The 26535-nt window shown below is 49.4% G+C and overlaps 1 protein-coding gene across 2 annotated transcripts in view; it reads right to left on the bottom strand.

The window, feature by feature from the left end:
- Window positions 1-26535, bottom strand: part of RCOR1 (REST corepressor 1) — a 100807-nt gene that overhangs the window by 10467 nt on the left and 63805 nt on the right. For both annotated transcript variants that reach the window (XM_051834874.2, XM_070065422.1), the window contains 5 exons: window positions 16809-16861; window positions 11286-11447; window positions 10392-10510; window positions 8414-8492; window positions 2959-3153 (listed from right to left, as the gene is read on the bottom strand). In XM_051834874.2, coding sequence (XP_051690834.2) covers window positions 2959-3153; window positions 8414-8492; window positions 10392-10510; window positions 11286-11447; window positions 16809-16861 — 608 coding nt within the window. The remainder of the gene's footprint in view (window positions 1-2958; window positions 3154-8413; window positions 8493-10391; window positions 10511-11285; window positions 11448-16808; window positions 16862-26535) is intronic.

Here is a 26535-nt window from a genome sequence, read left to right as displayed (position 1 = left end):
AACCCGGGAAGAACCAGCAGCAAACCCGGGGAGGGCCGAGCAGACGAAAGAACAGCGCAGGGTCCTGTGTCGTTCCTCCACGAAGACGGGGAGCGACAGTTCCCGTGGCGGTGATTTCAGTGCGGCGGTCCCTGAGCACAGCCACGAGACAGCCTGATGCCCACGGAGTGGGGGCAAGAGGGCCCCTGCACACAGGCAGGGGACTGCGTCAGCACAAGAGCTGGCCATGATGCTGGGACAGAGCAGCCGGCGTCCCACCGCTCAGAAGTCAGCTGAAGACACAGGACACAGCAGAGCTCAGGGCCAGCCTCCCAGAGCCCTAACCTGGTGCTGTCCCACTACGTCACATGTGCCACCCAGGGCAGAGAGAACACAAGCACAGATGTCGCGTGATGTCAGCAGCTGTCCCACAAACCTCACTGTCCATCCTGTCTTCCTTCCCTCGGTGTGCCTCACCTGCTTGCCCTCACCCAGCCACAGGAAAAATGAATGCAGACCAAACAGCCAACCTGGCCAAGGCAGCGCTTCCGCCCTCTGGGGCCTCCTGGATGGAGCAGGTTCCTTCCCTGAACTCTGTGTAGAGGGTGTTTCTCCGCTGGACACTAAGGGAGCTCTTGATGCTAGCACAGCGATTACACACAAAACATTTGCAAATGCTAGATTCTCACAGTCCACATCCCTATCGCTGGTGTATCTTCCGTAACAGGAATACACAGTTTATAAACCAGAGGCAGAACATGTTGCTGCCAGCCTCAGAGCAGGTGGAAGGAAGCCAGACTGGTAAGGAGCTGGGTAAGAGCTAAGGTATGAAAGCAACCAGCATTTAAAGAAGGGAAAATAAAATAAAAACCAAAGATCAATCTACTTGGCAGACGCCCCACCTGGCCTCTCACAGACAATTTCTTTTGTCTCATGTGGGGTGTGGGGCGTGCAGAGAGAGCCCTGTCTCCCGTCAGACCCTGTTCTCTGTTCAGAGACCTGCTGCAGCAGGCAGCGTTCCCGGGTGCAGCACACGCCGGGATTACAGACGCTCTGCAGCGTGTGGCGGCTGGCAGACAGGAGACTGCCGTGGGGTGCCGCTACAAGGAACGGCCAGAATGCATGTGAGATGACCAAATGGCTTCTGCAGCTTCCGGGGGAGGCCATGGAACAAAGAAAGAAACCAAATCAAAGGGCGCATCACGGTGTGGGTGCCTGCTACCTGACAACAATAAATCCTCCTGTTTCAGCTGCTTGGTCAGTTTTTATGTTCTTTCAGGTAAACTATCCAACAAGGGAGCCAAATGTCCCATGCTGCAGAGGCCAGCACTGCCCCACGGGGTCCTGGTGGGCTGCGGTCCACAAGCTGGCTCCCCATAGCATCTTCAAATGTGAGTGGTGCACTCTGCCCCACAAACCCATCTTCACGTCTCCTACTCCGATCACTCCCAGCTCCATGGACCAAGGGGCTTCATTTTCCTTGCTCAACACATTAACAAACCTCCTCTTGGCAGAGGGGCAAGGACTGTGAGAGATGAAGATGCAGAGCTCCCAGCCCTCATCAGAGCGCGCTGCCACAGCAGAGGGCTTCCGTGTGTGCACGTGGTGCATCTGTGACATCAGCCAGAATTAATCTCCTCATTTCCGAGGCCCAGGGAGATCAAGTGATTCTCCCGAGATCACAGCACAGCTGTGCTGCTGTCAAGGTGGGTACCAGCCCCCACTCTGGGACACAGGAAGATGGAACACAGGCCCCCACTTAACTTTCCTGGGAAACCACCAAGATTAACAACTCAGAAACTCGGAACTAAACTGTCACTCCACAATGCTGATAGTTTTCTAGAGCTGAAATCCAGCGGGAAAATCAGAGAGAGTGGAGGAGCGGTCCATACCACCCTCTTCGGCCGCATTCTCACTCCAAAAGCACTCTGCAGCCAGCTGGAAATGATGCACCCTTTCTGAACTACGGAGTTTAAAAAGCAGGATCATTTGCAAGAGTAGCTGCAGAAGTACCAACTGTCTAGGAATAACCCTTAACAAACAGTGCACAAGCCTGTGTAATACAGAAACAACGGAACACTGAAGGACCAGACTCGATAAAGATGTAAATTTTCTATTTTTTAATGTTAAAAATTAAATTAAAAAATTATCTGAGAGGTGGGGGTGGAAGATTAAGGTTGGCTCACTCTGCACAGCCCACAAATGCGGCTGGGAGGGGACCCCTGAGGGGCATGGAAATAACAAAGGTGGAGCTGAGAATTTTCCCAATCCAATTACTTGAGCCTCAACTGCTGCCTCCCAGCCCCTACGTTCCCAGGAGGCTACTGCCAGGGGCCGCAGCAGGGAATCCAAGTCAATGTGGGATGTGGGCATCTGAGGTGCCCACCCACGAAGTCTTTCTCTGGAAACTGAAATGATGACAATACGTGGAAAACACAAAGGGCCAGGCCCCGAGTCCTCTTGTACCGCAGCTAGAAGCCCAGAAACAGTCCAACCACAACCCACTGTGGATAATGGTGCTGTGGACAACTGTGGACAATGGTGCTGTGGACAATGGTGCTGTGGACAACTGTGGACAACAGTGCTGATTCCTGACTGATCTTAAAAACAGTGTCCTCTCCCTGGACAGCGTGGGTCACGAGGCGCAGAGTGTGTGCGTGTAAGTGACAAGTGGGGTCTTGGTGACATCCTATTTCTTGACAACACACATAAAAAAGCCACTGAGATCATTCAGATACAAATGCACTCATACAAATGCAGGTACTGAGCATAAATCACTCACACACTTTCCTGTTACCTATTAATATTTTAAGAGTCAATTTAAAACAAATTGATTGACTAATACCCAAAAATCTTCTGTTCAATTCATTAGAAATAAAATCCCCTTTCAGTATTTACATAAGGGGACAAAATGGGTGACAAGTACAAACACTTCCGAAAGACCAGCTCATTCCTTTCCCAGGACTGGGTTGAACGCACCTGTCGCTTGATGGAGACCAGCTCCATGTCCAGCTGTCTCAGCACCGTGGTCGCAGCAGAGGCATTGGCAGACACAGCCTCCACGTCTTCTTGAGAAAGAAACATGCCTTTCGGAGGTTTCCTTTTTGCTCTATTTTTAGCTTGTGTGCTATGTTTTTCTTTTTTGACCTGAGGAACTGTCTCAGTAGGGGGCACCTGCATGATATACACATTTGATAAATGAAACTAACAAGTAAAAGTGTCAACAATAAAAACCCCATTTCCTACAACACAACAGCTACTATACACACACTTTAGCAGGCCGGCAGGAAGGCTTCCAAGTGGTTTCAGTCTCACACACTGGTGTCCCTGTTCTACCTCTTCAAGCCTCTGACAGTGAGCAGGTCCAGCTTCCTGTAGCGAGGAAGAACTCTGGCCACATCCTGACACGGCCTCCAGCATAAGGGGGACCTATGATACCGCCCGCATCTCCCCCTGCACACAGACGACCACTGATCCAGCACTGGGGAAGGATCTGGAAGTCATTCACTTCCATCTTCCCATTAAGAAATACACACATTTTGAGGCCGGCGCCGCGGCTCACTAGGCTAATCCTCCGCCTAGCGGCGCCGGCACACCGGGTTCTAGTCCCGGTCGGGGCGCCGGATTCTGTCCCGGTTGCCCCTCTTCCAGGCCAGCCCTCTGCTGTGGCCAGGGAGTGCAGTGGAGGATGGCCCAGGTGCTTGGGCCCTGCACCCCATGGGAGACCAGGAAAAGCACCTGGCTCCTGGCTCCTGCCATCGGATCAGCGCGGTGCGCCGGCCGCAGCGCGCCGGCCGCGGCAGCCATTGGAGGGTGAACCAACGGCAAAGGAAGACCTTTCTCTCTGTCTCTCTCTCTCACTGTCCACTCTGCCTGTCCAAAAAAAAAAAAAAAAAAAAAAATACACACATTTTGAAGTGATGAAAATATGACTTTTACACATCTTTTCTTTTGAAAAATTTATTTATTTATTTGAAAGTCAGAGTTACAGAGACAGAGACAGAGACAGAGACAGAGACAGAGGAGAGGAGAGGAGAGGAGAGGAGAGGAGAGGAGAGGAGAGGAGAGGAGAGGAGAGGAGAGGAGAGGAGAGGAGAGGGAAAGAGGTCTTCTATCTGCTGGTTCACTCTCCAATGGCTGCAATGGCCGGGGCTGTGCCAATCTGAAGCCAGAAGCCAGGAGCCTCTTTTGGATCTCCTACACTGGTGCAGGGGCCCAAGGACCTGGGCCATCTTCTACTGCTTTCCCAGGCCACAGCAGAGAGCTGGATTGCTAGTGGAGCAGCCAGGACATGAACCGGTGCCCATATGGGATGCCAGCACTGCAGGCAGCAGCCTTACCTGCTACACCACAGTGCCGGCCCCTACACATCTTTTCTTTGTGGACAACAGTTAACTTTTTGGGTAACTTCTATAAATTGCTCAAAAAATACACATGGTTGCTATATATATATATATATATATATATATATATATATATTTAATTTACTTATTTGAAAATGAGAGAGAGAGAGAGAGAGAGAGAGATATTGATTGATTCATCTTTCATCTGCTAGTTCACTCCCCAAATTGCCACTAAGGCTGGACCGAAGTCAGGAGCTAGGAGCTTCATCTGGGTCCACATGAGTGGCAAGGACCCAAGCACTTGGGCCACCCTCCGCTGCTTTCTCAGGCTGTTAGCAGGGAGCCGGATCAGAAGTGGAGCAGCTGGGACTTGAACTGGCACCCTTATGGGATGCTGGTATTGCAGATGGTGCCTTTATCTACCAAACCACTATGGTGGCCCTCTAAAAGTTATTTTTATTTATTTATTTATTTGAGAGGCAGAGAAACAGAGGGATAGAGACTATTTCAGTTCCCAAATCCTCACAGTAAAGAAGGGAGCTAGAAACTCAATCCAAGTCTCCCGTGTAGGTGGCAGGAACCCAATCGCTGCCTTGCAGGGTCTGCATTATTAGCAGAGGCTGGCGTCAGAAGCCAGAGCTGGGAATTGAACCAGTCACGCTGATGAGGGACATGTGCATCCCACTGCTAGGCTCAATGCCTTACCCCCTATGCTGCCATTTTAAAATGTATGACTGCTGCTAATTCTCTCTAAGTACTTTCTCAAACACTAAACCTTCTGAAGTGAAACCCAGTAAAATTTTGGAAAAGTGTTACAACAAACTAGTAACCATCTTACGAACAATCAATTTTTATAAATGTTCAAAACCTCATCCTGGTAGTGTTTTAAAATTACTGATAAGGGGCCAGTGCTGTGGCATAGTGAGTAGAGCTGCTGCCTTGCTGGCATCTCATATGGGTGCCAGTTTGTGTCCTGGCTGCTCCACTAGCAATCCAGCTCTCTGCTGTGGCCTGGGAAAGCAGTAGAAGTTGGTCCAAGTGCTTGGGCCCCTGCACCCATGTGGGAGACCTGGATGAAGCCCCTGGCTCCTGGCTAAGAATCAGCGCAGCTCCGGCCATTGCGGCCATCTGGGAAGTGAACCAGCGGATGGAAACCCCCCCCCTCCCTTTGCCTCTGCCTCTCTGTAACTATACCTTTCAAATAAATAAATAAATCCTTTAAAAAAATCACTGATAAAACTGAAAATATGTTCAGGTTTTTGGCTTCTTACATTAAAGACTGAGATGAGTCTAAGCAAACCATGCTGGTACTGGCAATTCTTGAACAGCAGTTATAAATAATATCTACAAATATTAGTTGGTAATAAACTATATTCTATAGAGCACTGTGCTGTTTAATACAGGTCACCTACTGACCATAACCTGTTTTACTAATCTAGTACTCAGAAAACTACTAAGATTTTTTTTTGGACAGTCAGAGTAGACAGTGAGACAGAGAGAAAGGTCTTCCTTTGCCGTTGGTTCACCCTCCAATGGCTGCCGCGGCCAGCGTGCTGTGGCTGGCGCACCGCGCTGATCTGATGGCAGGAGCCAGGTGCTTCTCCCGGTCTCCCATGGGGTGCAGGGCCCAAGCACTTGGGCCATCCTCCACTGCACTCCCTGGCCACAGCAGAGAGCTGGCCTGGAAGAGGGGCAACCGGGACAGAATCCAGCACCTCCACCGGGACTAGAACCTGGTGTGCCGGTGCCGCAAGGCGGAGGATTAGCCTAGTGAGCCGCGGCACCGGCCAATTACTAAGATTTAATCATTTTTCTTTTTGGGTCAGAAATTGTTTTGTGTATAAAAATTACAGAAACTGATTTAAAAATCAAGCCTTTTCTCTTTCATTTGAAATGTTCCGTTTAAAATGAAGAACCTATTAAATAACAATACATCAAAACAGCTTGTAAAAGACTCCAGTACAATCTGAATTCCCAAACAGTATAATTTTGCTAATACTATGTATACAACTATTTTGACCTAGAAATATTATTCAAGGCAGAGCAAATTTTGAAAGCCTGAAATATTACAGGGTAAGTTCTCATTCTATTATTTCTATTAAAAAAAGGATCTATTCAGTATCGCATCTCAGTTAGTGGTGACCATGGGTGCCGTTTCCTTAGTACTTCTCTGCAGGTGTGTTCCCTGCTCGTCCTGGAGAAATCCAACATTACTGACAGCATTTTAGAGCTGGGACCTATCTAGACCCTTCTGTTTTTCCTGGCATCAAATAACTGTTCTGGTGCCGGCGCTGTGGCTTAACGGGTTGAGTCACCACCTGCGGTGCTGGAATTCCACATGGGTACCAGTTCGAGTCCTGGCTGCTCCAGCTTTCTGCAGCTTTCTGCTATGGCCTCGGAATGCAACAGAAGTTCACCCAAGTCCTTGGGCCCCGGTACCACCCGCGTGGGAGACCTGGAAGAAGCTCCTGGCTCCTGGCTTTGGATCAGCACAGCTCCGGCCATTGCAGCCAATTGGGGAGTGAACCAGCGGATGGAGGACCTCTTTCTCTCTCTCTCTGTTTCTCCTTCTCTTTCGGTGTAACTCTAACTTTCAAATAAATAAATAAACTTTAAAATAAATGTTCTGCTACTTTGAAGGTACTTCAAAGTTTGTGAAAAACCAGAACTGAAAATACAGATTTTGGTGCAAAAACATTTTAAAACCCATATATAGTTTTTCACAGTATATGTGGTACATGAATTTTTTACAAAGAGATTTTTTATTTTAAAGGCACATTGATAGTGAAGGGGTAGGAAGACAGAGAGAGGAGAAAGAGAGATCTTCCATCTGCTGGTGCACTCCCCAGAAGGCTGCAATGGCCGAGGCTAGGCCAGGCCAAAGCCAGGAGTCCGGAAGTCCATGTGGGCCTCCCACACGGCTGTGCCACACACAGGCCTCCAGGAGTGTTGTGAGCCGCCTCTTCTTCAGAAGACCCAGCTTGACCTTTGACTCCATGCTCTGCCCTCCTAGCACGTGTGTGACGTCGTACCGCTGGCAGCATTCACGTGCCCTTGGATCTGGAGCCTGAAATCTGTGTGATGGTTTTCAGACGTGTGAGGGAAGGTCCTCACTGTTCTGAGGAATGGGATGTCGGAACTGCAGCTGGAAAGCAGGTTGCTAAGTGGACAATCAGGGCCAGGCAGCAGCCTGTTCTTGAAAGCACGTTGCTGAGCCAGCCCTGAGGCGCAGCGGGCAAAGCCACCCCTGCAGTGCCAGCATCCCATATGGGGCCGGTTCCTGGCCACTCCCTTCTGATCCAGCTCTCTGCTATGGCCTAGGATAGCAGCAGAAGATGGCCCAAGTCCTTGAGCTCCTGTACCTGCGTGGGAGACCGGAAGAAACTCCTGGCTCCTGATTAGCACAGCTCTGGCCATGGAGGCCAATTGGGGAGTGAACCAGTGGCTGGAGGACTTCTCTCTCTCTCTCTCTGCCTCTCCTCTCTTTATGTAACTCTGACTTCCAAATAAATAAATAAATATTAAAAAAACAAAAACAAAAACAAACAAAAAAAAAACAAAACAAAACTAGCACTTGAGAAAGAAACCAGTGAGGGCTCCCGCCCGAGACAGGACACCATGTACTTGCTTGACGCCGCCTTTGCTTGTACTTCACGGTCCTGGACTTCTAGGTTCTCTGAGTACACTTCGTGATTCAAAGTCGTATCATGGGGTGGGTATTTGACCTAGCAGTTCAGACATCCACATCCCACATCTGAGTTACTTGGGTTACATACCTGGCGCTGGTTCCTAATTCTAGACAGACCCTGGGAGGTGGTGGTGACGGCTTAAATGATTAGGTGCCTACCACTCCACTGGGAGACCTGGGTTGAGGTCCCAGCTCTTGTCTGGTCGAGCCCTGGCTGTTGCAGACATATGGGAATGAAGGAACATGTGGATAGGAGCTCTCCCTGTCTCTAATCTCAAGTTAAACAAAGAAAGATGTATCATGATGCTTTGTACAGAACCCTTAATAAGTTAAGTAGAATGAACAAGAAGAATGCTTTATTTGCAGAATAAGTTTGCCTGATCAATACCAGAGAGAAAAATACCTCTTTTTTGCTTTCCTTGTTTTGATCAACTTCAATGTCAATGGGATTATTTCCATTTGTTTCTTCTAGTTCATCCTCACTGAAAAACAAGAACAAGTTACTGAAAGATTATTTTGTATTAATTCTTATATTCATATAAGCAACCAATTAGTTTATGACAAACACAACATAAAATTAAAATATATGTATCCAGACGACCGAGGTATATACTTCTGTGTAATTCAGAGAGAATGTCAACGTCATAGTTTTTGGTCTGACAGTGAAAAGTATTACAATATGCTTCTCACTTCCCACACCAGATGCAGAGCATCACTGTTTTCTTTCAGCTCTCGACTGATATTAAGTCCCACCTCTCTGTTACCTGGCCAAAGTCCAAGAGTTTCTAGTGGCCTGGATAACTGATATTTTAAAGCTCATTAATTTAAAAAAGGAACACTTACAAAGGTATAGTACCTCAAACACTTTGTGACCTTCCACTGAGAATTTCAAAAAAAAAAAAAAAAAAAAAAAACCACACCCACACCCACACCCACAAAACATAACAAAAACCCTCAGGCTGGCAGGAACTCCATTTAAAAACTGACACACTGGCAGAGGTCAAGCGGCAGTCTGGTCTGCCCCGCCAGAACCACTGCACGGTGGTGACGGCAGAACACTCAGGCCTCCCAGTGTCAACCTGTCACTTGGTGTCAGGAGCCACCCGGGTGAGCAGGTGGTCACACCTCCCCCAGCCACTCCCAGCTGAGAAGTGTTGCAGAGGAGACAGAACCTGAAGCTGCAGCATCCGGTCCATCGGCAAGTCCCGCTGCAGGGTTACCCCACATTCTGGCACAGCACTGCTGCCAGCCGTGGTGGTCGCACAGAGGCGGGTGTGTGGACTGCGACGGCCGCACTGGCAGCCATATTCTGACCATTTATAGTCAAGGACAGCCCACTCCTGTCCATGTTATTTCATTCTGTTGTAGGACCAGACTCAAGTCATAACTATAAATCAGAGTCTACCTTGCATGGGAAACTAAGAATCAACCAAAGTCAGGGTAAGTACTGACCCGTAAACAGCCACGAGACTGTGAGCTGCACAACAAAAGCGTGCACATGCATCAAGGTCAGCAGTTGTGCTGAATCTGAGGTCTGCAAAGAGCTTCGAAGAAGCCTTCCACAGCACTCTCATTTATACAAGACTGCACTCTCACATAGCACTTCTTCACTTGAAATCGCACAATTCTGTCCTGAGATACGATACTGCAGCACAGAGAGTTCATTCTCCTTCATTGTCATCGGTATCATTAACCTAGAAAGCATGATGTTTTAAAGCCACCTAGATTCTTGACACCCCCTCACTCTACCCCGCACCCCCAAAACCCCGACATGTCTGTGCTCTGCCTTCTGGCTGCTACACCTCCTTCCTGGAACAGCAGAGCTCAGGGCCAGGTGTACTGAGCTGACTCACCCGAGGCAGAGACCAGACTCCCCCTTCCCTGTGCACTGGGTGAGACTGAGGAAGTGATAGCTAAGTACCCTACTCACTAAGCTAGCCTTAACACTCACCTCCTTATTAAGAAATTCTAAGATGTTTCTCTCTTACACACAAAGGCCAACAGTCAAAAGGGAAGAGGAGAATCTAATCTGATGCTGCCCCTTTCTTACATACCACACAGTAATATAAACTTCAGCTTACAAAACAAGAAGTTTCTGGTTAATAAAAAGCATAAGCCTGAAAAGGCAGGGGGGCAACACCAGATGTGTAAGGTCACTCGTTGCAAATATAAGCTCTCCGCAGGGAACAGAAAAAGTACCGAGGCGGTGACACTCGCTCGGGAACCTACCTCATGGCGCTAGCTCAGGAGCACCCGTGTGGGGTTTAGTTTGACCAGGAAGGCACTGGGGGATTTCCAGGCCCCCTACCCTCTCCTCTGTGGCTCTTCCACCACTGAGCAAGCTCCCGGGCTGGGCGAGCCCGCAGTCCCAACAGGCTCACCTCTCCTCTCGCTCCCGCTTCTGTTTCCGAGCGTGGCGATCCATCACACTGGTTTTAGTTCTTGTCTTCTTCCAAGAGTAGTAAAATTTCACCAGACTTGCTATGGATTTATCAGGAAGCTGAATATAAAAGATATTCTGGTTTATATTTAAAGGTAATGTTTAGATATGTTTAATAAAGATCACTCTTGGTTGGCGCCATGGCTCACTTGATTAATCCTCTGTCTGTGGTGCCAGCACCCCGGGTTCTAGTCCCAGTTGGGGTGCCGGGTTCTAGTCCCGGTTGCTCCTCTTCCAGTCTAGCTCTCTGCTGTGGCCTGGGAGTGCAGTGGAGGATGGCCCAAGTGCTTGGGTCCCTGCACCCGCATGGGAGACCGAGAGGAAGTACCCACCTTCTGGCTTTGGATCAGCGCAGCACCGGCCGTAGCAGCCTTAAGGGGGGTGAACCAACGGAAGGAAGACCTTTCTCTCTGTCTCTCTCTCACTGTCTATAACTCTCTCTCTCACTGTCTAACTCTGCCTGGCAAAATAAATAAATAAAAAAAGATCACTCATTGAAATACTCAGAAATGTCCTAAGTCACAGCACCATTTTTCTGATAAGGAAAAAACTAATAAACATGTAGTTTTAAAGTAATATGGGGCCTGGTATTGTGGCACAGCACATTAAGCCGCCACCTGTAATACTGGCATGCCATTAGCACCAGTTCAAGTCCTGACTATTCCACTTCCTACCCAGTTCCCTGTTATGCACCAGGGAGAGCAGAAGATGACTCAAGTGCTTGGGCTGCTGCCATCCAAGTGGGAGACCCAGATGGAGTTCCTGGCTCCTGACTTTGGCCTGGCCCAGCGGATGGACAAACAAGACAAGACAAGCAGTGGTCTCATCCACTTACCATCTGCTGGATTCTATGAAAAGTCTTCCCGTGAAAACTAAAGGCTTGTTCAAACAAGACTTTATCTTCCACAGTCCACTCATCTGGGAAGGGGGTAAAGTTGGGCAAATCAGCCAGTGATTTTTCAATGTTATGCTTATGCCAAAAGAGCATCCCAAGAGCCTAGAAAAATGATATCAGTGAAATTTTAGAAGAATTTAATGAAACCCAAAAATGGAAATGAGATTGGCAAAAGAAGAGCATGTACAATGTTTCAAATCCACACAAACTAATGGATGCCGCACTCACGCTCGCTCAGTGGTAGACACTGGCATCGACCCCTTTCCCGGGACCTCCCTGTGGTAAGCCCACATTGAGGTGGTGTGGCTCAGTGGTATCCGCGGTCACACTGACGCACGGTTGTCAGCACCACCACTGCAGGACTCCACGCAGCTTGAAAAACCCAACTCTGTTTCCCATCGGTAATAGGTCCCAACCCCTTCCCCATTCTCCCCTTCCTCCCCCAGCCTCAGGCGAGCTCGACTCTAGGTCCCGTCTCTGTGATTTGACCACACTAAGTCTCTTATCCTAAGTAGAATCACACAGGATGGATACGTTCCTCTCTGTGACTGGCTTGCTTCACCCAGTGGTGTCCAAGTTCACGCTGTACCCTGTCTCCAACGATACCACCTGTACATGCGGTCCACTCACCTGTTCGCAGGCTGACGGACAGGTGTGCCTGCTGAGAGCAGGGCTGTGTATTTTGGAGACCCTGCTGCTCCTTCCTTAGCTACACCCAGAAGGGGAACTGCTGGGGCACACGGCAGGTTTTGGCAGCTGCCATCCTGTTTTCTGCAGCAGCTGCACCATTTTACAATCCCACCAACAGCGAATGTCCTTCTTGGTCCCCTGTGTCCCTATCTAACTTACACTGTTCTCTACTCGCTGTTAAGTGAGTCTCCTGTACAGCGCCAAAGCAGAATCAAGTGTTCTCACCCATTCTGCCCACCTCTCTTTTGATCACAGCATATAATCAACTTACATTTGAAGTCATTACTGATAAGGAGAAAATGATTTCTGTCACTTTGTTATTTCTTTTCTATTTGCTGCACACCTCTTTCACTCCCCATTTTCTGAGTCACTGTCTTCTGTGTTCAGCTGATTACATGCACTGAAACGTTAATCTTCTTCTCACATTTCCTTTGTGTATATTCTGTAGTTATCCTGATTACCACAGGGAGTGCACTTAACAGCCTACGGCTGTACCATCTTAGTGTGAACTTCCCCCCAGTTCAACACCAGTAACACCCAAACTCATACCAGACAACCTGCTGCTGCAGCAGCCTCATCCTGCTGTTGTCAAACAACTGAAGCACTGTGGCACAGCAGGCTAACCATGGCCTATCGAGCTGGCATTCCACATGGGAGCTGCTTCAAGCAGAAGATGGCCCAAGTGCTTGGGCTCCTGCACCCATGTGGGAGACATGGATGAATTCCTGGCTCCAGCCCAGCCCAGCCCAGCCCAGCTCTGGCCACTGTGGACATTTGGGGAATGAACCAGTACAGGGAAGGATAATTCCTCTCTCTTTTTCTCTAACTTTGCCGTTCAAACATTAAAAAAAAAAAAAAAAAAAAAAAAAAAAAACCTGAATCTGTACACAAAATTAAGCTAGATATTTTCTTAAAGGAGTCAATTTTTTGAAACATGTAGGAATAAAAATATAGAGCTGCAGACTTAGACGACACTAGCTTTTAGATGGTCTTTTTACTTTGTAAAAGATTTATTTGAAAGACAGAGTTACAAAGAGGTAGAGGCAGAGAGAGAGAGAGAGAGAGAGAGAGAGAGAGAAAGGTCTTGCATCTGCTGGTTCACTCCCCAATTGGTCTTAACAGCCGGAACTGCACTGATCTGAAGCCAGGGGCCAGGAGCTTCTTCCGGGTCTCCCATGTAGGTGCAGGGGCCCAAGGACTTGGGCCATCTTCTACTGCTTTCCCAGCTGGACTGGAAGTGAAGTAGCCAGGATACAAACCGGTACCAATATGGGATTCTGGCACTGCAGGTGGCAGCTTTACCTGCCACGCCACAGCACCGGCCCTAGGTGGTGTTTCTATTAATGCTGTGAATCTCTGTGGTCACGCAGCTTTGCTGCAGCCTGGGCTCTGACAGCCGCCCCGTGGCAGTCTTGCTCCGGAGCAGGTCTAGTTGCGCTGACTACCTCAGGTGCACCTGGAAGCAGCCTCATCCCCTCACGTGTGACGTCAGTGCTGTCAGGCACAGGACTCTGGCTGACTGTTTCCTCTGGTGCTCTGGAAGAGCCGTGCAGTCTCTGGTCTCCACTGTGTCTCACAAGGAGTCCGGTGACCCTGCTGAGGAGCCCTGTATCTGACGACACTGTGTCTCACAAGGAGTCCGGTGACCCTGCTGAGGAGCCCTGTATCTGACGACACTGTGTCTCACAAGGAGTCCGGTGACCCTGCTGAGGACGCCCTGTATCTGACGACACTGTGTCTCACAAGGAGTCCGGTGACCCTGCTGAGGACGCCCTGTATCTGACGACACTGTGTCTCACAAGGAGTCCGGTGACCCTGCTGAGGCACCCTGTATCTGAGGACACTCTCACAAGGAGTCCGGTGACCCTGCTGAGGACGCCCTGTATTTGACGACACTGTGTCTCACAAGGAGTCCGGTGACCCTGCTGAGGCGCCCTGTATCTGACGACACTCTCACAAGGAGTCCGGTGACCCTGCTGAGGACGCCCTGTATTTGACGACACTGTGTCTCACAAGGAGTCCGGTGACCCTGCTGAGGCGCCCTGTGTCTGACGACACTGTCTCACAAGGAGTCCGGTGACCCTGCTGAGGCCCCTGTGTCTGACCAGCCACTTCTCTGGCTGTGGTGAAGACGAGTGCTGTGTCTGGAAGTTTCACGGTGTCTCATCGTAACTGGAGTTCACTGAATTTCCTGGAGGTTTGTGTCTTTCATTAAACTTGGTACTTTTGGCCATTAGTTCTTCAAACACTACTCTTCCTCTCCATCTTCTCCTTCTGAAACTCCCACGATATTTGTGTTTCTCTGCTTAAAGAGGACAAAGGTTCGTCTGCTCTCTTTAAATCCTTCTTGCCTGTGGTTATGCTGCCTATTAAGACGGCTAAGTCCCTATCAGATGGGCTGGATTCAACGCCCAGCTCTGGCTGCCGCATCCAGCTTGCTGTCAAGGCAGGGGTTCCCAACCTTGACTCTACCCAGTCCAGGAAGTGATGGGTATCTGGAGAGTGAACCACTGGGTGTCTGCTTTCTGAATAAATTAAAACAAGATTCTCTAATTTCAATAGTCTGATCTTCAAGTTTATGGATTCTTTGCTTTGCCTCCTCAAATCTGCCTTTGAATCCCTCTAGCAAATTACTCATTTTAGTTATTATATTTCTTTATTCAGAAGCTTTCAGATCCTTTTAGGTCTTCTTTACTGATATTTCCATTTTGTTCCCAGATCATTTTCTTTCTTTTTAGAAATCCTGTTTATTGGGGCTGGCCCTGCGGCGTAGCAGGTACAGCTGCCTCCTGTGGCACTGGCATTCCATATAGGATCCCTGGCTGCTCCACTTCCAATCCAGCTCCTTGTTAATGTGCCTGGGAAGGCAACAGAAGATGGCCCAAGTGCTTGGGCCCCTGTATCCACGTGGGAGACTTGGAAGGAACTCGGCTTCAGGTCAGCACAGCTCTGGCCACTGTGGCCATTGGGGAGTGAACCAGCAGATGGAAGACCTCTCTCTCTCTCTGCCTCTGCCTCTCTGTGACTCTTTCAAAATAAATAAATAAACCTTAAAAAAACCCACAAAACTTTATTCATTGGAGACAGAGAACAAGAGAGAGAGAGAGATGGATCCCCATCTGCAGCCTCACTCCTCATATGCCTGTGACAGTGAGGGTAAACCTGGGCCAGGCTGAAGGGAGCTGAGAACTCCAGCCAGGTCTCCCCTATGGGAGGCAGGGACCAACAATGTGAGCCATGATCACTGCCTCCCAGGGTCTGCGTCAGCAGGAAGCTGGCGTGCAGAGCAGAGCCCTGACCTAAACCCAGGCTGCAGGTTATCCACTACCCCACACACCCGCTCCTAAGCCTCAGGTTCCCGACCTGCCCTCATCTTCCTTTGGTGCTGAGTGTCCACAGGACAGGTACAGTCTGCCTGGCAGGCCTTTCACCCCATCCTCCTCACAGCATCTGCTGATTCTTTCCCTTTGAGTGGGCCATAACGTTGCCGTTTCTTTGCATGCTTTGTGATTATTATTTTTAACTCTACATCTGAATCTAATGAGTTGGGAATGCCAGAAATCAAACCTTCCCCCTCCCCCCCCCCACCCTGAGCAGGTCTGCTCTTTTGTTTTATTGCTACAGGCTTTCTCTGTGCCAGGGAGCAGCCTGAAGTGTGGACCTACGGACGTCCAGCTCATGCTTTCCCAGGACACGCACAATGATGTTCTAGTTTCCCTCCACGTGCGCTTGCTTTGGAATGTCCTAGTATTTAATCTCTGGCTCCCAAAATCAAAGAAAAACAAAGGAGGGGGATGAGCAGGGTGCTGGCCCTTTAAAGAACTTGCAGAAACGGAGGAGCTACAACAGCTGCTGCACTGTGTCTCCAGCTCTGGAGGACGGGGAGCTTCTGGCTCACAGAAGTCCCCGAATTGTCACATCGGACATATTCTGACATAACTGACTTCTGGCTGCTTCTCACTCCTCCACTGTCATCACAGAATCCTCTTTGTCACATGCCCTTCCAAGTCTTGGGCGGTAAACTGCATTCTTCCCACTTCCGAAAGTAGAATGCAGAGGCCCCTGGGAAAAGCAGCGGAAGACAGTCCAAACGCTTGGACCCTTGCTCCCCACGTGGGAAATCCGGAGGGAGCTCCTGGCTGCAGCCTGGCCCAGCCCTAGCCATTGCAGTCATCTGGGGAATAAACAATGGGTGGAAGATCTCTGTCTGTCTCCCCATCTAACTCTTCAAAACACATAAATAAATTAAAAAAAAAAAATAGGAGGAGGCCCTAAGACAGTAAATAACTTGCCAGAGCCAGCAGGTGGCAGGCACAGCAGGCTGTTGTAGGCATTTAGGGAGTGAATTAGGGGATAGGAACTCTCTCTGCACCTCAAATAAGTAAAAACTAAAACAGCAGTGATAATCAGCAAAATAAAATGTTACTAGATCTCGAAAAAACCAAATCTTCAAGCTTTCTCAAAAATGGTCCAAAAATATTTTTAGAAAACATCGTAGTCAAATATTTACAGCCCGAAAGTAAAACAATGAACACTGAACACTGCAGGAATGAGTGACAGCCTGAGTGGAAAACAAAGTCACATAACCAGAACACAAACAATCACATATCAAAGAGAAAAGACCCGCCCCTCTGAGACGCCGGCCGCAGGGACGCAGCAGAGGGCCGACTCCTGCCCCGCTGCCAGAAAGGAAAGTGCCCCCCCCCCACACACACACAAGGGAAACGCTGACTGGGCTGGCTGCAGAGACCGTGCTGGACAGAGTGTCATTACCTGCTCCATGTTGTAGCCATGCTTCTCCTTGGCAATGGCAATGTATTCATCCACTGAAACACAAGATGAGAAGGCCGGTAAGCAGGGGCAGCATAATCTATCTGCCGCGACTGGCACACGTCTCAGTCCTGCCACAGAATAGACGGGAACACGGCAGGACCACGTCATGGATCCCACTAAGTAACACAGAGGAACACACTCACAGATCCAACACCATTGGGGAAATTGTGTCTTGTCTTGGTGTTGTTCAGGTTTTCCACAACACACAACCATTAACTCGGTGCTTTGACAAATACTTACTTAGCAGTAAAAAGCAGTATGAAAGTGGAGTTCATTTTTTGTCTCAGTTGAGGATAAAGAATAAGTAAGCTATTTTTATGTTTTTAAAAAGAATCTAATAGATTAATTACACATCCCAGTGCTTGGACTCTGCATTGAAATATTGAAATACAAGGTGGCAAGTGCTGGCTAGCTATCAAGCACTAAGAAAATACCGAAGAAATCGAACTGACTTGGCCTCAAGAAGTATGGGCCATTTGTGGATGGCCTTCCTTTATAAATCATAGAAAGTAGCATGGAATTGCACACAACAATCGTACAATGCCCACAGGTGCCACGTCCTTCTGCCCTCACAGGGCAGCCTCTGGCCCGAGGACTAAATGGAGAGAAAGCAGGCCCTAAGTGGCCCCAGGAGCTGACCGCATCCACAAGCCAGCTAATAAGATCAGGCCTTCTGCATCTCAACCTGTTATTCAATTATACTACAACCACACTGCTAATTCTGGTATAATTGACAACCAATTTAGAAAAAAGAAATTAATTTCCAAAAATAATTCGAATCTTTTACTAGGTTATATACTAAATACTCAGGGAAATTTTTTCCATCAACAACAGAGAAAGTCAATTTAATTCAAACAACAACTCCCTTTAGTGCAAGTAACTATTAATTACAATACAATGGCACTAATTTCCTTTAAAAAAAGTTTAAAACACATATACTCACAAGCATACCAGTCAATCCACTCAGGACACAGGAGAACTGTGATACATCCGAGAGTCAGCAAGTAACCAATGAAACGGCCCTGGCCGTCACCGCAGCTGAGAGGGGGAGGACAGGTCCCGCCTCCTGCATGCTTTTCACTTTAAAATAGGGCAGGCAACGTCAGACAGGGACTGTGCCCTAAGGCTCTAAAATGTGAGGTGAGGTGCAGATACAGAAGCAGTGGCTCCGTGGACCAGGCCGGAGCCTGCAGTGGCTGGTGCTGGAGGAGCCTGGATGCAAAGGGTGGCAGGCAGGACCCAGGACAGGCTGCCGGGGGCAGGAGGCAGAGTGGAAGCCAACCCTGGCGCCGTGCTGCTTCTGTCCAGCGGCTCTGAGGGGATGAACCACAAGCTTCCGTACAGTCTCAGCTCCACGAGCATGCTACTATTTACCCTAGCTGAATGAGGACCATGGGCATGGCCACGGGTCAGTCCTGTGATCTTGAAGTCAGTCAATGCACAGGCTTGACAGGTGGAGTGGGTGGCCCTGAGATGGCTGCTCACTAGACCTATACTGCCCATGTGCCTCAGGCAGATGCCATTGGCTGGATCCACACCACTACATCAGCAACAGGGGCCGTGAAGTCTGCCCCAGCATCTCCAACCAGATTCAGCTACAAACTACAGTGGGACCACAGCATTCCAGTTACAACTCCACTGATTTCTGCCACGGCAGCATCTTCCTTAGGACACCTTCCAGACCACTCAGCTGTGAGAGCCTCTTGGAGACCAGCAGGGGAAGCCGGACACAACAGACCAAGCGAACAGTGTCACTCACGCTGTATCGTCCGACAAGATGACCCTGAGCTGTCTGCCCAGCCTCAGAAATCAGGGTGAGAGGCAGGAGGCAGCTGGTTCTGGCTGCATGAGAACACGGTTCTCTGCTTACTCCGGACATGGAAGCCGCAGCCTGAGCTGAGCCAGTCACCTTCCTACTCCTCGGTCTCTCCATCCAGACCAAGGAAAGTGACTCTGAAATGACCAAGCAGCTCTGATTCCTTCAGCCTTCCTGGTCTATAAAACCAGTGTCCTCTGCTCAACCCGTCAGAACACGACTCTATTTTATGGAACAAGGCGTCGCCAACTCCAGATTAAAAATAAAGTCACTTAAAGATTCTTTGTAAACAGTTGTGATTTAAATGTTTTTAGCACCAGGAATTAGCACCAGGAACACTAGGTCCTAAACGGAGCCCCCTCCCTGGCAGAGCCTCCCAGACCAGAATTAGCCCAGAATGCAGCCGCTGGCACGGACGACCCTGCTGGCAGGCCTTGGGGCTCCCTGCTTTACTGCTCTGACCTGCGGCTCCTCCTCTCTGATACTCAGAGGGACGTGGTGCCCTTCTGTGGCTGGGAATATCCCAGAGCCCTGACTTTCCCACCACCCACCACGCCCTTTGCAGAATGACCAGAAGCTGGTGCAACAGTGAGGAAAGGGTAAAGTGTGTGTTTTTTCAAAATCTCCCACAGGGTGTTCCCAACTACAGCAAAAACAAGCTCAACCCAAGAAAATAAAGCCCTCTCCCAGCTGCCCTCACGAAAACACAGGGCAGCGATGACGAAGGCGGATGGCTCCCGGATGGAACAGCGAGAGGCAGGAGAAGCACAGCCACCTGAGAACCTCTGTTCTGAAACAGGCAGCCCAGGAACTTCTACAGTCCTTCCACGTCAGGTAGCAACAATCTAGGTTGTGCCCCCAAAAGATCAAAGGTCAACTGGAGGTGATCTCAGCCACTGTAAGGAGCAACCGTGGGCAGGGAAGCATTTGGTAAAATGATCAGTGATACGAGAAACCGAGGAGCCTGAGAGAATGCCAGGACACGGGCGGGGGTGGGAGTTCGCAGCCAGCAGCCTGCCCAGCACACAGGGTCAGTACAGGAGCCACCTGGGCGTGGCCCGCCAGTCTTGTGTGGCCAGCTCATGTGAGCATGTGTTAGAATCGCGGCTGGCACTGTGGCCCAGCAGGTCAAGCCGCTGCCTGTAACGCTGGCACACCACATGGCTGTCAGCTGGTGTCCCAGCTGCTCCACTTCCAATCCCGCGCCCTGCTACCAACCAGGAAGAGCAGTGGAAAATGGCAAGTGCTCAGGTCCCTGCCACCAACGTGGGAGACTCAGATGAAGCTTCCGGCTTCAGCCTGGCCCAGCCGTGGCTGCTGCAGCCATTTGGGGAGTAAACCAGCAGATGGACAATCTCTGTCTCCTTCTTTCTAATGCTTTCAAACAAATACATAAATCTTTGGGGGGCGGGGAACAGCAGCAGCAAAATAATCAATCATTGGGTATTCAGACTTAAAAGTAATTCCATTATTGCATACAGCAACGTTTTTTAAACTTGAAAATTCCCATTGAAACAAGCAGCAAGATTTGTCTCATCCTAAATTATGATGAATAAAGATAAACATCAGAGGGCCAGACCAGCGGAAGAATAGGTTAAGCTTCTGTCTGAAATGCCGCATCCTATATGGGTGCTGGTTCTAGTCCAGGCTGTTCCATTTCTAATCCAGCTCCCTGTTGATGGCCTGGGAAAGGAGTAGAAGATGGCTCAAGTGCTGGATGGGCCCAGCTCCAGCCATTGCAGCCATCTAGGGAATGAATCAGCGGATGGAAGACCTCCCTCTGCCTCTCCCTCTGTCTGTAACTCTACCTCTCAAGTAAATAAATAAATAATAATAATAAAAAGGATATACATCACACTGACTCTATGAAAAGTACAGACTGTATGAATCAAGGCATCTTTGAAGCCACAAAGCCTCCCCATCAAAACACAGGCAAGTGAGTCATAGAGTAACATCGTGTGAGGTAGCGTGTGAGACTCTCATTCATCAAGAAAATGCACAAAATCCCTAAGGCTTATTAACACTGACTGATGTACAGCTGACTGGAGTAAGGAACAGGCTTAACTAAAAGAGTAAAAATGCCCTGGCCTCCTGACGTGGTCAACCAACCTGCAGTGGTTTCAACCAACACACAGGAAACAGAAGAGCAGGTAAGCACCGGAAACAAGTGTTTGAGGAGGCAAAGTAATCAGGACAGAATGACCAGACTGACGATCATGGTGACGATGATAAATCAAGAAGAACGGCCTGAGGATCCAGCCGCTGAGGCAGGTGCCTGGGCAGTGGCTATGCTGCCACCTGAGATGTGGAAGTGCCTGGGTTCGAAGTCCCAGCTGCTTGCTAATGTGCCTGAGGCAGCAGGTGCCGGCTCAAGTACCCGGCTCCCTACCATGGAATTCGGATTCCTGCTTCAGTCTTGCCCAGTGCTGGCTCTTTCCATCATTTGAGAGGGAACACAGTGGATGAAAGACATCTATCTATCCGTCTTCTGTCTCTCTCTCTCTCCATCTCTCTGCCTTTCAAATAAATTCTTGAATATTTTAAACTTTATGTAGAAATGTATATTAAAAATATCCAGCAGCTTTTTCTGTGTGTGTGTACATATACACATATAAAAGATTTATTTTATTTCTTTTCAAGGCAGAGCAACAGACACAAAAGGAGAGACAGAGCTCTTCCAACTGCTGGTTTACTCCTCAAATGGCCACAACAGCCAGGGCTGGGCCAGGCAAAGCCAGGGTCCTGGAACTGCATCGCATCTCCCACAAGTGCAGAGAAGCCCACGTGCCGGGGTCATCTTCCACGGCCTTCCCAGGAACATTGGTAGGGAGCACAAGTGGAAGTGGAGCAGCTGGCACCAGAACCAGCGCTCTGATACAGGATGCCCAGCACTGCAGGCAATAACTTAACCAGCTGTGCCACCAATACTGCCCCCTCAAAGGTTATTTTAAGTAAAAATATTAGCTAACATTTGAGAACACTGTGTGCCACTAATAGTGCCAAACTCTTCACAGGAATTATGTTTTCGATCCTCCCTGGTCATTCCATTACAGAGAGAGGTAGAGGCAGAGAGAAAGGTCTTCCACCTGCTGGTTCACTCCCCAAATGGCTCCAATGACTGGAGCTTCTTCCAGGTCTCCCAAGTGGGTGCAGGGTCTCAAGGACTTGGGCCATTCTCCACTGCCTTTCCAGGCCATAGCAGAGAGCTGGGTTGGACTAGAACTGGTGCCCATATGGCCAGCACTTCAGGCCAGGGCTTTCACCTGCTGTGCCACAGCACCAGCCCAGAACACGTGCACCATCTTGTCTTTTGAGAGCTGGCATGGGGAAAAAAGCATCCCGGGTCAGGAACTGGAAACAGGCAGGAAAACATAACTGGCTGAGGCAGCAAGAGACAGAAACAGGTAAGAAACAGACGGATATCCTGTGCAGCGTGTCGTTTGTTTCTATAATCATGTTTCAATCCAAAAAAGCTAAATGCTTAGTACCTATTGTCAGGGTTCAAATTCAACTGCAAAAGACTAAGAATACAGAGGGAATTTGCCACAGTAACCTTACCTCCCCCTGCCCTCCCCCTACACACTGCAGACTCAGAACACCTTGTGATCTTGCACATTCTGTGTGGAACAGGGTAGGCTGACAACATAAGGTGGGGTGAGGACAAAGCATACAGCCCTAATAGAGCTTTTTATAAAGAATTCATCATAGTACTTGCAGCAGCATTAGATACTGCAAAGGACACATGACACCAATAACTCTCATGACTCAAACTGTGCCAAAATATTTTTAAGAATATGATAACAAATATCATGACATTTCCTTTTATTACTAAAATAATAAATGAGTTATCACTGTAACATTGAGAATCAGAATTGAGCTTACATCATTTAGATTAAGCAACTCTGCCACCTGGTGGACACAAACATTACTACAGCTTACAGTGGAAGGCTGCCTCTAGCGCTATCTTTAAGGGAAAGGAGAGCACAAGAGGGGAGCACTGTACTCTAGCAGCTAAAGTCCATGCTGGCATCCCATGTGGGCACCGGTTCAAGGTTTGTATGCTGCATTTAAAAAAAAAAAAAAAAAGAAGCAGAGGTATAGTAGGCTGAGCCTCTGCCTGTGGTGCCGGCATCCCATATGGGCAGTTTGAGTCCTCTTCTGATGCCATGGCTGGGAAAGCAGAAGAAGATGGCCCAAGTCCTCGGGCCCCTGCACCCGTGTGGGAGACCCGGAAGAAACTCCTGGCTGGCTGGCTGGCTGGCTCTAACTCTAACTCTGTCTTTAAAATAAATCTTAAAAAAAAAAAAAAGATAAGTGTATCCATCTGCCCTCAGCAGCAGTCACACATTTGTGCACCTGCCCACGTGACATCTGAAGTAGAATCCTGAAAACTGATCAGCAGTAGAATGACATAAAGTTGAGACTCACAAATAGTCCACCTCTCTCCTCAAAAAATGCCCAAGCCAGCACACTCAGTGCAGTGACACACCGTCTTTCTGCTGCACCCCATCAGGTCAACACACTGGGCTTCTCCCTACCAAATGTGCCCTCAAAACAATCTCACAGGCCCCCTCTGGAGCAAGGAGGACCCGCACAAAAGCAGCACTTCTGCCACCACAAACCTTCCCTGACAGCGGAAGTCCGGGGCTTCTGGGAACAGCTTCCCATCTCACCCACCTCCACCCCTCAGACTGCAGGACAGCCTGCTCCAGTCTTTCACATAGAATAGGGGACACGAAACACATGAACACAGAAACTATTAAAGCTAACTCCCTGGTGCCGGCGCCGCGGCTCACTAGGCAAATCCTCTGCCTTGCGGCGCTGGCACACCAGGTTCTAGTCCCTGTCGGGGCGCCGGATTCTGTCCCGGTTGCCCCTCTTCCAGGCCAGCTCTCTGCTGTGGCCAGGGAGTGCAGTTGTGGCCAGGGAGTGCAGTGGAGGATGGCCCAAGTGCTTGGGCCCTGCACCCCATGGGAGACCTGGAGAAGCACCTGGCTCCTGCCATCGGATCAGTGCGGCCATTGGAGGGTGAACCAACGGCAAAGGAAGACCTTTCTCTCTGTCTCTCTCTCTCACTGTCCACTCTGCCTGTCAAAAAAAAAAAAAAAAAAAAAAAACTACCTCCCTGCAGAACATCTGTGAGATTCAACTAGAGGCAGAGGTGCAGATCAGCAAGAGAAACACACAGACAGCACACATGCAAAGGTGTGGCTCAGGGCCAGTGCTGTGGCGCAGTGGGTTAAGCCACAGCCATCTGCAGCAACAGCACCCCACAAGGGTGCTGGTTCAAGACACAGCTGTTCCACTTCTGATCCGATTCCCGCTAACACATCTGGGAAAGCAGCAGAGGATGATCCAAGTGCTTGGGCACCTGCACCCACACGGGAAACATGGAAGAAGCTCCTGCTTCCTTTTTGGCCTGGCTCTGCCCTGGCTGTTGCAGCTATTTTGAGAGTTACCCTGCAGACAGATCTCTCTCTCCGTGTCTCTTCCTCTCTCTAGTTCTGACTTTCAAATAAATAAATCCTAAAAAAAAAAACAAAAAACAAAAAAGAGTGCAGCTGGGTGCATCTTCACATAGGAAACACACTTAGCTCATACAAAAAATTTTAAATGTTGGATTTTTGTTTTGTTTTATTGAAAGGCAGAGAGACAGAGCTGCCATCTGCTAGTTCACTCACCCAAATGCTCACAAGGGACGAAGAAGAACAAAGCCAAGAGCCAGGAATTCCATCCTGGTTTCCCACATGGGTAGCAGGGCGAATACCTGATGGTTTGCACGTGACCAGGGGCCCAGACCTGAAGCGGAGGAGCTACGATTCTAACAAGGCGCTCCTCTCCCCTTCCAACCCACACACGTGGGGTGCTTCCGCAGTCAGTCGCCTGCGCAAGGACCCGTCCCCTTCCAACCCACACACGTGGGGTGCTCCCGCAGTCAGTCGCCTGCGCAAGGGCCCGTCCCCTTCCAACCCACACACGTGGGGTGCTCCCGCAGTCAGTCGCCTGCGCAAGGACCCGTCCCCTTCCAACCCACACACGTGGGGTGCTCCCGCAGTCAGTCGCCTGCGCAAGGACCCGTCCCCTTCCAACCACACACGTGGGGTGCTCCCGCAGTCAGTCGCCTGTGCAAGGACCCGTCCCCTTCCAACCCACACATGTGGGGTGCTCCCGCAGTCAGTCGCCTGTGCAAGGACCCGTCCCCTTCCAACCCACACACGTGGGGTGCTCCCGCAGTCAGTCGCCTGCGCAAGGACCCGTCCCCTTCCAACCCACACACGTGGGGTGCTCCCGCAGTCAGTCACCTGCGCAAGGACCCCCAGCGGAGGATGCTGAATGCGCCTCAGCGGCTGAGGAAGCTCAGAGGGAGACGATGTGACAGGAAGGCTCTGCCTCAAGAGCTTCTGTGAGGTCACAGCCCCTGCCTGGGCCCTCTCCTCTGCTCTGGGAATGCGAAGTCCTTGGGCTCCGACACCTGTGTGGGAGACCTGCATGACGCTCCTTGCTCCTTGCTTTGGCCTGACAAGCCCTGGCCATTGCAGCCATTTGGGGAGTAAACCAGTGGATAGAAGATCGCTCTCTCTCTCTAACCCTATCTCTGTCTCTCTCTCTAACCCTACCTTTCAAATAAATAAAATAAATCTTTAAAAAAAGATTATTGTAAAAAAAACAGATTGGACAGAGTATTTTGTTATTGCTAAGCTTAACATTACTAAGAGTGGTTGAATTTCCCACCTCCATGGAGGGTATTATACTTATACAACAAATAGATCCTTCTGGATCAAAACCTAGTATGCTCCTTCAGCACCTGTGCTCACAGCACCTTCAATATGCTCCTGCGGACCGTACATTCAGACGGAGGTTACGCAAAGCGCATGCCCCTTGCGCTGGGCACTAATACTGTCAGTTCTATTCTAAACGATGCAAACATAGCATGGGAAGGCCACCAGTTCCAGACTTTGCTCACAATTTAACTTTTTTTTTTTTTTTAACAGGCAGAGTGGACAGTGAGAGAGAGAGACAGAGAAAAAGGTCTTCCTTTTTCCGTTGGTTCATCCCCCAAATGCTGCTACAGCCAGTGTGCTACGCCAATCCGAAGCCAAAAGCCAGGTGCCTCCTCCTGGTCTCCCATGGGGTGCAGGGCCCAAGTACTTGGGCCATCCTCCACTGCACTCCTGGGCCACAGCAGAGAGCTGGCCTGGAAGAGGAGCAAGCGGGACAGAATCCGGCGCCCTGACTGGGACTAGAACCCGGTGTGCCGGCGCCGCAGGCGAAGGATTAGCCAAGTGAGCCACGGTGCCGGCCACAATTTAACTATTTTAAACAATGGCTCTTAACCTATTTTTGTTAAAGGCTCCTTTGAAAATATAATGTCTTTTACATATAAAAATGGGCACTATATCAAAAACTCTGCTTGAGTCCATGACCTCCAATGAAATCTCAAAGGGGGCATTCTCATTTGTCTTCCTCCTTAAGTTATGAAGAAAATACAGACAATGAAAATGGTAAAGATTCATGGTAATATATCAGATGGAAAACCAATCTTGCAGGACCAACACTGTGGTTTAGAAGCATTAAGCCATGGCTTGTGATGCCAGCATGCCCATATGGGCACCGGTTCAAGTCCTGGCTGCTCCACTTCTAATGCAGCTCTCTGCTAATGCACGTGGGAAAACAGCAGTAGATGGCCCAAAGGCTTGGGTCCCTGCACTGATGTGGAAGAAGACACGGAAGAAGCTCCTGGCTCCTAGCTTCAGCTTGGCCCATCCCTGACTCCATTTGAGGAGTGAAAAAGCAGACAGATCTCTCTCTGCTTAACTCTGCCTATCAAAGAAATAAATCTTCTTTAAAAAA

Source organism: Oryctolagus cuniculus, chromosome 20 (genome assembly GCF_964237555.1).
Source record: "Oryctolagus cuniculus chromosome 20, mOryCun1.1, whole genome shotgun sequence".
Classification (NCBI taxonomy): domain Eukaryota; kingdom Metazoa; phylum Chordata; class Mammalia; order Lagomorpha; family Leporidae; genus Oryctolagus; species Oryctolagus cuniculus.
Note: the sequence above shows the minus strand (reverse complement) of the source record. Positions and strands in the feature narration are given on the sequence as shown.